Source organism: Lingula anatina, chromosome 3 (genome assembly GCF_051362555.1).
Source record: "Lingula anatina isolate TDL-2025a chromosome 3, LinAna3.0, whole genome shotgun sequence".
Lineage (NCBI taxonomy): Eukaryota > Metazoa > Brachiopoda > Lingulata > Lingulida > Lingulidae > Lingula > Lingula anatina.
The window spans coordinates 8,058,047-8,070,179 of record NC_141769.1 but is presented as its reverse complement, the minus strand read 5'-3'; the positions used below and the strand labels follow the sequence as shown (position 1 = coordinate 8,070,179).

Below are 12,133 nucleotides of genomic sequence, written 5' to 3'. Positions count from 1 at the left end.
CCTTACAACTCTCAGTCAAAATATTTTAGTTAAGTGTAGGACAAATACCCCAATTAATTTTTAGATGACCTAGAATTGTATTATCTTGCCACTTTTTCTCTCTGCCTGTGTCTGTGTGATATTGCAATTAAATAAATATACAAGTATATATGACATTCATGTTATTTTTCATCAACTTATTGTGTGCCCTGTTTTAGTATGCCTGGTAACAATCCTTTATTTATGCATGCATTTTTCCTGCATGGATGTATTTGTTGTGGTTTTACTATCAATTTTTCAAAAAAAAAAAAAAAAAAATGTTGAATGCACTGTTACATAAAGTCAGCATATTGAAATATTCTCACATGTCCAAACATTTTGGTATTTTTTTAAATAATATTATTTTGTTGTTAAAGAACTAATGGAGTCATTTGAAATAATTAACACAGCTAACATTATATCACTCTTTCTATTTCTTCATGCTTTTTCCTTGGGGAAAAATGGTAAGTGAATCATCTATCAGTGTGTGACATAATGATATGGATGCAGTATATTTTCTCTCGAAGAAAACTTCTAAATTTTATTATCTAAATGACAAAATAATGATAATAGAAATAGAAGGATGGGCTAAAGTGTTTGTGCAAGATGAGAAGAGGGAGTATATTTGTCTACATGTGTGAGCATGTACACAAGTATATGCATGTGCGTGTGTGTGCGTGTTACTGTCAGAGCATATCAAAACAGTAGAGTGTATCACTATCGATCCAATAATGCATTGCTTTATTCTTTTCATGAAGGATTTTTACAAATTTAAGTTGATTTTCACGACTGAGTGAGCATTCCTTTGCAAATTGCAAACACTTTGAATTTAAGCAATTACTATACCCAGTGGTTGCAAATTAAACCAATTACGATGTCATTCTCAAGTGATGAAAAATTAATAAAATCCCCCTGAGTTTTCATGTTACTGGAGCACTCGATATATGCATTACGACAGGCCATAATACATGCATCAGCACCGTAGCACCTTACTTGCTAATGGAATAATGTTTGGTGATTAGAAAAGACTGAAATGATATCAGACTTACTTTCGGATGATGAATCATTTGAAACTTCCTCTCTATTCAGGCTTGTACTGATTTATTGAACAGTAGAACAATTAAGACAGGAGATAGTGATGCTGTATCACTGTCAATACTTTCTAGCTAAGTACAGGATTTTAATTATGCCATACAAATTCAAATATTTGAATTCAGAGCAAGACAGAGAAAGAGAGAGTTAGGGTTTGGATAGTTTTAATGTATTGAAATACACAATAAACTGTAACTTCATTTTGTGAAATATTGCTAAAAGCTTAGACACACTTTTTTGTCAGTTTATTCGATTCAACAAAAAGAGTAATCAAAGGTATTGAAACTCTCTAACTCATGTCATTAAATCTAATGTCTTTTAATAGCTTTATCCGATCAGAATCAGTTGATATGGAATCCAATCTGGATATCAGCGCTACCTAAGCCTATCTTCATCTTCTTATCTCCAAAGCTTTAGAATACAGGTTGAAAAAGGCAGTATCGTAATCCCTTCTTTGGATTAAGCTTTTTATTCTGCTACAATGGGGTAAAAAGGCTGCTCTGTTCCTAAGTCAAATTCTATAATCCTGACATTGTATTTCAAGACACATTTTGCCATTTAAGGATGGAGGAATAGGCAGGAGAGTAACATGAATCATTCCAGTCCTGCATTTTCTTATGTGACATCTCTGCACGCCATTTTTAGGGGCTAAAATCATTGAAATACCCATGTAGCAGAAGCTTTTTTCTAGATAATTTTGAAGATTTATTGAATTAGGCCAGCTTTATTCAGGAGATCATCAGAGAACAAGTGTGTCTGTTCTCTGGCGTTTGCCTATGTCAAGTCTGAAATAATAATGTCTTGAATAAAATCAAAGATAAAACTGATAGGGTCAGTCCAAATTATGTATCTCGAACATATTTGCAAAACTTTAAAAGAAGGTACCCATGTTGAAAGTTTCTAATGAAGTTGGGCATACAAAATCTTCTTTCAAAGTTACCATTTTGAGCTTTCCACATGTACACAGACAGGGGCGGATCCAGAGATATTTTCTGACAGTCTTCCAAATTATCTTTGTTGATCCATCCTCCATTTTTGACTGTCTTCCGACAGAAAAAATAGATACCCTTCAATGTAAACTTATAAATCTGACCATTGTTTGAAAGACCCAGAAGACGGTCTCAATCCGCCCATGCTGACAGGGGAAACTTTAATAGTTTTCTATATTTTACTTTTTTTGTTCTCCACCTTTATCCTTTCACTTAATTTGTCTGTGCAAGTTAAAACTTAGTTGAGCTCTGTCCTTCCTTCCCTCTCAATCCTTCTTCAATGCTTCCTCTGCCTCCCCCTCCCCCTAAAAATATGAGCTCCTGTTTCTGCTGATTTCACATTCTAAATACCTGCAATACTGTTACTCTTTGCACACAGTGCCATAAGAAAGAAACGAAGTACCTTGCAATTACGTCTCCACAAAGGCTCCATTCCTTAGGTAACCATACCTCCTTTGAACTATCCCCGATAATAAAAGAAAATATCAGGGCTTCAAAAGCATTTCCTCTATCTTATTAACCTCTTCATAAAGATGCCATTAAAATCAATTAACCTGCTTCCTTTAATGAAACCCCATTAGGGGTCCTGTTTGTTTGGGGGCCATTGATGATGACGATAATGATGATGGCGGTGCAAAATTGCAATTTGAAGATTTAATACTGTCATGATTTTTTGCACAGGGGATGTGTCATTGCATGTTATACACCTGAAAGAAGATCTGAGTGCTTGTCTTTATATAAGAGAAAAGGGTGTATCAATTTTATTTCTGTGTAGTATTAATCTATTTTTCATGGCTTGAAAGTTAAGATGTAGAGATTACATTTTCTTTTAAAGGTTTAATTTTTTCTTGCACATTAAATTTGAATGATGAAATAGAATGTTTGCATTTACTTGCCACTGTTGTTGACATTCATTTTCTGAGCCTTAAAATGACAAAGCAGGGATTATTTTTAATGTAGATAAAGAATTAAAGAAATGTCCTTTATACAACCAAAAGACAGGTGTATAATAGACAAAATATATTATGTTTTGAATCAAGTTATTTTTGTGGATTAGAACAAACAGCCTTTTCTTGTGAAGAAAAGATCATGGACTTGCCAGTGACATTTCCTTTCAAGTATCTTTCAAAATGCATAAACCAAGCTCTGTCAGCTCAATTTCAGATTATTCTGCAAACAAATTGTAAGCCAACAAAATCATGCAATTTGTGAAAGTTTATGTCTATGTAATTTGACTTTTCACGTTGACTTTTCACCTTGATCACACAGTGGAGTTCATTTTTGCTTGATGAGTTAATCTCTGTTCATCAACATTTATAAAAAAATAACTGGAACAAATTATTGCCACACTTCTTTCTATTTATTTATTTATTTATTTATTTATTTATTTATTTATTTATTTATTTATTAGACTTTGCATCCACCATTTGCTAGGACAAAACAAGGAGTGTTCTGCTTCTAAAACATTTAGCATAGGAATTTACTATTCAAGTTACATGTTAGGCAATTAACATTCATCAATAATTAAAAGTTCCATTATGATTGTATTGATAATGACATTATGCATTTCATGGGGCATTTCACTCCAGCATCTTACACAATGCCTAATGGCGGATAAAAGATGTGTGCATATTTGATTTCTACTTACGATTTCAGCTACCTGTATTGTTTTCAGAAGCATTTTTAAAAGTCTCAAAACCACATTAATTTGTTTTAAAAATTCATTTCAGAATTATCAGAATGGGGGCAATATTATATTTACAGGATCTTTCTTTTATTTTCCAGAGTTAGAAACAAAACAAGTTTAGAATTAAGCATCATTATTTCCTTCTTTTCCTGACATATATCAAAGCAGGGAGGTGTTGGGCACGACAGTTTTCCTATTTTTGATTTTATTTTACCTTCAATCAAATTGTTTCTAACATACGTTTTAATTAATTTAATGAAATGTTCCAAAACCATTCACAGAAACCAAGGCAATGAATGGTATTATATTTTGTAATTGCAGCACCTGTAGAGGATGGTAACTGGAGTGAGTGGTCTGAATGGGGAGAGTGCACGGCCACATGTGGCAAGGGGAAGCACAGCCGCTACCGTCTTTGTAACAACCCCACCCCATCCCCAGGGGGCAAATTCTGCAAAGGAGAGAATATCATCTGGGAAGATTGCACTGTGGACTGCAGGCGTAAGTATACTGCAAAAGGTTAGATAAGCAGAACTACATATATTCAGACTGGCAGTTTATTATAATACATCATTTGGTGCCAGCAGGCAAGTTACTACATGTAATGTATGTAGTGGGGCCTGGACACTTCTACTGGAAATGCACCTCTGCTCCTTCCCCCAAATGCACTTCTTCTCCTCCCCCCCCCCCAACTCCCCCCACCCCCACCCCCACTCCACAACCACCACTCTCATGGGTGTGGCATGGCCAATCAACTCTTGATTTTACTGATTGCAGTTTAGTTGATTTTGTTCTTTAATTCTAGTGAGTGGAAATTTCTGAGGGTGTGTCAATGTTTGAAATTGCTGATGTTGTGGTAATTTTGCCTGACTGTTGCTGTCTCACTCTCTCTTTTGCATTAATAAAGTTTTGCGGTATATCTTTTCGTTTAAACAAGCCATTAAGTAAAAGAATTGAGCATTTTTATCGTTTGCACTTGATGACTGCAAGATAATTTCTAATCAGATTCCACCTGTAACCTTACAACATTTCATCCCACCACATTTGTCTTGTCATCTTTATCTCTCCTTCTCTCCCCTTCATACGTATTTAAGGATATAAAGAAATGTTTTAAAATATAATACAGTTTCAGATCACCTCAAAGTCATGAAAATAAATTTCCCCATACACTAAATAAACCCAAAATATATTGTAATTATAATTATAGAATTAATCCAATAATTTATGACTTCGAGAAAAATAAATGAGAATGCACTGAATGACCTATTTTGTATGTAATATTATATGGCATGTAGTTGTTTTATTACTCTTTTGTAATGAAACTCCTTCTTCAACCCCACTTTTGATACTTAACCCCTCACAATTGAGTTTCCATGTCATTCTTCTCTGTTTATTAGAAGACCATACAGTTATTAGAAATATATAAAATATCATCTAAAAGTCTGATCCCCCCCCCCCACAAGACACACACACACAGTCACGCTATAGCTTTCCTCAATATAAAAACATTATTTCTAAAAATATTAAAATACAATAATAAATGGGAATGTACTGGTTGACTCCAAAATTGAAATTCAGTACATATTAGTATGAAAACATACATGCAATTGAAGTTGCATGACTTGTTGACTGAAATGCACATGTTGACTGACTGGTGACTATTATTTTCTGAGATATGCGTCATGGTATGGTAATTCTCGATAACCTTACCCCTAGGCCATTTTGTCCCCAGGTGGAGTGCAGAAGTTTATAGACAATGATCCTCTTGTGATTTCTCTCGAGGTTGACCTGATTGAATTTGCTAATTGGTATAACAGAGGACAATCAGAATGCTCAAGCAAAAAGTATTGTAATCTTGTGATGCAGACTTTTCTGATAAAGATCTTATTTTGGCATTTAGGAACATGAAAATAGAGTTAAACATTTTTTGTCCTGGGTGATAATGTTGTATTACTGTCTACTAAAATAATTTATTGGAGAATTGAAAAAAACAATTTATTTGTCTTGCCCTTAATCTACAAATGGATTATGATTTAGCAATCAACGTTGTAAGGAAGTGTATCATGTAGACATGAAATCGATATGACGTACTTACTGAACTTCTCAGTTGTAAAATAGTAATAGTGTACTACTAAGACTATAATCAGATAATAATGAACATCATTGATTTTGTCTGGAGTGAGATGAAATGGAATCATTGTCATTGATCTTATTTTGTATGAAGATATATTTTTGGTGTTTGACTTTATCCAGTTCATCAGATAAAACATTTTCGGACAATTTGTCTGGCTTTGGTACGCAGATCAATCTTTAATTCTAAAAGTTAATTCTATAATAAAGCACAGTATGGTGCTTGCAAAATCTGGGCAGCTTGGGATATTTTATAGTATATATGACCATGGTTCGGTTACTTATACTGGGACTATTTTCATTATTTATTTTTTTTGTTTATTTGTTTTTAATTAATTTTTCTAGGTGGGAGTAGGAGGGCAGATTAATATACTTTTCTTTGATTTAAAATTTGGGTTGGATGTGGGATATGGATATGGGAATGTGCACGAAATGCAACGGAAATGGTTTAATGCTTCTGTTAGTTTTAAAGTACTCATTTGTACAATATTATTGAAACCTATTTTTAAAAAACTCATTCGCTGACATGTAAAAGTGTAAGGCAAATATACAGGCACTAACACAATCACAAAAACAACCAGCTGCAATACCATGTCTCAACTAACACAATCATTTAAAATGGTCACATTTTCCTCTAAATCTAAATCCTTGTCACAGGTAAACATTTAAAGTGAAATGTTTCTTAAATCAAATCTTGGTAAAACAGTAGAAAAAAAACCTTTCATTTTTTTTATTTGCAAGAGAAAAGATTTTTTAAGTTCTATATTTCTAACAATGTTTTCTGTATGTTTTGCAACAAATATTCCATGATTAAAAAGATAACATGTCTGCAAGCTAGGCAACTGACTCTTTTCCAGTGTGTCTGACACTTGCATGTAAAGGTTTCAACAATTACAATTTAAATATTCCTTTTTACCACCTGAAAATTACATCCTCAATATTTCAGGTCTCTCTCGAAGCACAGAACCTCCAACCACCACGGAGCTTCCACCCCCTCCCCCCTGTGCATGTGGTTGTCACCTGAAGGACCCAAGTGGCAAAATAGTTGCCATGTCAGCCTGTAAGGGCGATAGTCGCTGGGTGATCGAGACAAAGAAGGGGCAGGGTATTCGGCTTGAGTTCAAAGAATTCAACCTGATGGATAATGTACAATGGCTGAAGGTCCGTGATGGCAACAAGCAGATGTCTGAGTTGCTTGTTTATCATACAGGCTGCCAGTTGCCTAAGACTATAGTATCATCTGGTAACATCCTACTACTGGAGTTTGTGATCTCACGGAGTGATGGGAAGCCTGCGGTAGGATTGAATGGACATGGGTTCATTGCAGAGTACAGCACAGTTGGTAGGTTGTAGAGGATTTGTTCTAGATAAAAAGCCATGAATTTTATATATATATATATATATATATATATATATATATATATATATATATATATATATATATATATATATATATATATACACACACACACAACATTTACGTACTTCTATTCGACATACTGATAGGTACTTATTTCTTCAGTTGAATTAATTTCTTTTCTTAATGTTGCACATATATTCATAATTCAAAATGTCCAGAAAACTTCCCATAGTGAATGCAGATTACATTTATCAATATTGTTCAGGATTGTTAAGCCAGTAACTGGTACACCAGTTGTTGATATGGTTGTGATTTTAATTTTCAGCTGCTGTGATCCCAGAGAGCTTTGTGTCAGGATCTCCTAAAGAGGGTGGTACTTGGAAAAGCACCATAACCATAGTTGCCATTACACTGTGCTGTGCTATAGTTCTAGCAGCTTCCATATTTGCCCTCCATCACTGTGTCTGGAGGCGCCGTAGGAAGAAGTATGGATACACACTCACAAGAACTGAGGAAAACGGATTCATACCATCTGCAGCAAAAAGATCTGCACTAAGGAATGCATCATCTGAAGTGACCTACAAACCAACAGGACGACAGACTCCGAATGACACGCCGTATGCTCTGATGGTATCACGTTCTGAGACTAATTGTAATGAGTACACTAACCTTCAGAAGTCTCCAACCAAGGAAAGCACAGGTGCTAACTGTAGACTGGGATCCAGAGGTCAGTCGTTACATTCTTCCCACAATTCTCTACTTGGGGAAGGGATTGACATGGCTGAGGCAGGACCATCTCATCAACCCCACCAAGAGTTAAGGTCAAAAAGCCTTCCACACCCTGCGTGCAGCCCTGTGAAAAGTCCCTATGCTGTTAATGCAACAGAAAATGACTTTGTACATGATGCAAAGTTCCTGCATGCGAGTCCAATGCCTGAGAATATGTCTCCAACTCATAAACACAAATCTCGCACAAGACGACATTCAGATGATGATTATGAAAATCACAGACATGAACGTCACAGACACAGGCGTAGACATGATGATGATTATGAGGAGATAGGGCGAGAGCACCGTCATCATAGACACAGGCATCGAGACAGGGGTGAAGGTGAAAGAGATGGCATGATCTCTCCAACCCACCATCACCATAATAAATCACAACCACATAACTATGAATATATCAAAAGATCTGACAGAAGGGCCAAGAGCCCAGTTAAAAGTCCCACGAAAGAGATTATACAAGTTAGGAGAAGTCCAACTAAAGACATCAACAGAACTTTAGACAGAAGTCCCTCGAAGGAAATGGCAAGGACAAGGGGACACAGTCCCACAAAAGAATATGTCAGGGCTTCACCTAGCATACAAAAAATAAAAGAAAGAGACATGTATGGGGCTTCCCCTGTGGCACACAGGAGAGACCGTGCTCAATATCGTGAATCTCCTAACTTGCATCATAAGCTCAGTCGTGAAAACTATGGGGGCGCACATGGTAGAAAGAGGGGACAACCCACCCCACCACCTGAAAAAACTGGGCGGGGCACACCTAAACCTGCATTACATTCACTAGACACAGTAGACCCTGATGGCAAACATGTTAGCCAAGGTGGAAGTAAAGGAAAGGGACATGGAAAGAAATCAAAGAGTCATAAACATCACCAGCAGCAAGATGATCCGTCTTTATCTTCACATTCACAACAACAACCTGTTGCTATGGAAACAATAAACGAGAACATTCCACTTCCTGGGTCTACTTCGGATCGTTCAGATCAGCTCAAGAAGACAAAAAATAGACCAAACACTCCAGCGGCTCAAGCATTAAATGCTACTTCCCCTCATTTTGAGGTATGGGACAAGCAGAAAACCCCGCCCGGTATTCCTGAGGGGAGTACATCCCCTGGGGTTCACCAGGAACCCAAGGTGCTTCAATCTCACATTCCAACCCCATCATCAGATGGTGGAGCTAAAGATACCCCTAAAGACACCAAGCCAGATGACAAGGGAAAATCTCTGAAAAGATATAGTTCCAGTAGTAAAGACAGCACAATGGACAGTGATAAATCTGGAAAGAAAAAATCAAAGAGTTCAGACAAATTGAAAGCAAAAGACAGTAATGGGAAAAGCATCACTCCTCACACCACACCTGAAGGTGGGGAGTCAGTGGTGCCACCTAGGGAGGTGTTCCACATGCAGACATTTCAGCCACAATTTCCCAAGCCATACTCCTCCATTTTTCAGTCCAGACCCGATACAAAAAAATTAACATTGCCAGTGAGGCCACTCACAAAATCCAATGTGGGAAACCCTCATAATAATGGTGTCGTACTTGAAGACCAAGTTGCTATTGAAAAACTCAAAATGAAAAGTCCTCCCCCAGTTAGGCCACGTCATCTACCCCCAATACCTGGAACGCCACCAGTTTCAAACAAATCAAAAACATCCACTCCATCAGACGTTTTCTCAGCAGATGGTTATGAATTTGATGACTATATTCCTGTTCTCCCAGGATCCTTTTTAAATATGGAGGAAACATACAATATCTGCTGGCCACGCTTTGATGGCAGTGGAGAATCTCCGTCACCACAAGAGAATGATAAAGGAGAAGTCACTAAAACAGATACGCCTGATCAGAATCCTGCCGATAAAATATAAAACTATGGTTATTTTTTATTTCTTTAGTAGGTTTGTCTAGACAATTTTCAGTTGTTGCTTCAACTTGACATCTATAAGGACAACCATTTCACTGTACTGTCCACCCCCAAAAGCAATACCTTATGACCATATACCAAAAATCCATCCACAAACAGGATAAGCAATGGAAACCAGCTTTTGATAGAAGTATATTTTTGGGAAACTTATTTCTTAAATAATTTTAAAGATGGTAGTTTTCTAAATACTGAATTTAGTTAATATTTTTGGTTTGTTTCATAGTTAAATCATGTCAACATTTTATAAATTATTTTTTAAAATCATGAATATGTACAGTGAAAAAAAGCATGCCGCTAACAAATCAAAGAATGCTTGTGAATGTTGGAGTTTTTTTCATATAATGGGACACAATGTAAATTAGCTTCAAGAAAAATGTTTCACATAATATGCCATCAGTATCACAATATCTGCCTTTAAGTATTATTTCTCTATGCGGTATGCCAATCCACTTACTGTTAACACATTTTGTTAATTTAAAGATCCAGACAATAGATGTTGAACAAGTTTTTTTTTCTTATTTAGTAGAAATTTTGAATCGGGTATGAAATTAAGAACCCTAAATTTATGATGAAGATTCAAAAAGTCTAAAATCATTTGTTTTAATTATGTAAAATTATGTTACATTTACACTTTGAAAGAATAACTCTAGAATCTCAGAAAGTTTCTGTTAATTTTAATTGCTGATACTAGGTGGTAATGAATGCATAGCAAATCAAAAAAATAAAGTTTTGTTTATTCCTGAAGAATCCATGATATTTGATGAGAATACCTGTTGAATCACTCTTTTAGTGTTTAATGCTTTTCTTTGTCCTTAAAGTTAGCCTAGCTCTATGTCCATAACATACTTTTACATAATCAAGTATGGCATTTTAATGTCTTCGTGAGCAATGTTTCATCTGTATTTCTCAAATTAATGTTTAAAAAATGTAGCATATCATAAGATTATTTGTTAAAGAAGTAAAACCCAACAAAATACTTTAAAGAGGGATTTGGCAAAGTAATATGTGTTGCATATCAGTATTTTTGTTTAAACTATTATTACTAAAAGTTATGTAATTTATTAAGGCAGAATCTGATTTTTAAAAGTATGTGTATTCATAAAATTCCATTTCTCAGAAGGATAAATCTGCACAAATGGTATTTCTTATTTTTTTATTTGTTTATTTAATTATCATGAGCTGCACAACTGGCAGCCTATGGTGATCAAAATACGTTTACAGCTTTTCATTTATTTACATCTAAGTATCATCTGTCTTGCTACAATGTATAATTGATTAATCTGTAATGCACCTGGTGCTGTAATGATAGCTATGGATGGGAGGTGGATTGCTTCATTCACTTTTCTAAACCCAGTGGGGTATTCAGTCCCATCCCTTCCTAAAGGAGGGGGAAATTAAGACACAGAGCTCCATAAAAGCATGCTTTATGCACTCAGTATTGCAGCGAGGAGGAGGAGTGGGTTCTGCACACCTACCCAATATTCTGTATTCCTCAGTGGTTTATGTTTAGTTAAGATCCATGTCATAGTCTCTGTTTGTATAAAAAATAACATGGATTTTTCTTAATGTGAACTGATGACTCTGTATTTATGACTGATAATAATTTGCTTTCTTTGCATAATGCAAATGGTTATGACAGACTAACCTAAATGTTCCACTTGCCTTGCAAGTAAAACTGTGTTGATTGTTCACAAATGTTTATAATAAAATAATGTCAAAAACTTTGTCAAACGCTCTTAGCTGTGGTATATTATACACGGAAGGTATTTATAGGTTCAAAATTGTAACAGAATATCAAATTGAAAGCATGCCAAAGGTGGGCGTTCTCCGGGCACATTCCCTTTAAAAAAATCGTGGGGCAGCAATTTATAACATTTTCTGAAGAAATCAATGTTGTCACTACATTAAACAGGAAACTGTGACAGTAAAGACCAAAAATAAAATGTCATTATCAAGGAAACTTTTTTTTTAAGTTTGAAAATGGTGTATTATATATTAAAAATGACTCTTATATAAGTATCTTGATCGTAGAAAAAAAAAATAACTGAACAAAGTAGCAATAACAAAAACACTTAGAAGTAAATAATTTCTAGAGCCCATATCAAAAGTCCATATGGTTTCTGCAAATCTAAGTTAACTTGAACTCTGGCCG

General features: G+C 35.3%; 1 protein-coding gene across 3 annotated transcripts in view; it reads left to right on the top strand.

The window, feature by feature from the left end:
* The window catches only part of LOC106173518 (uncharacterized), a 51,285-nt gene extending 39,580 nt beyond the window's left edge, over positions 1-11,705 (top strand). For all 3 annotated transcript variants that reach the window (XM_013554670.2, XM_087008214.1, XM_087008213.1), the window contains exons 3-5: positions 4,108-4,284; positions 6,860-7,255; positions 7,599-11,705. In XM_013554670.2, the coding sequence (XP_013410124.2) occupies positions 4,108-4,284; positions 6,860-7,255; positions 7,599-9,925 (2,900 nt within the window). In that variant the 3' untranslated portion in view covers positions 9,926-11,705. The remainder of the gene's footprint in view (positions 1-4,107; positions 4,285-6,859; positions 7,256-7,598) is intronic.
* The last annotated feature ends 428 nt before the right edge of the window (positions 11,706-12,133 follow it).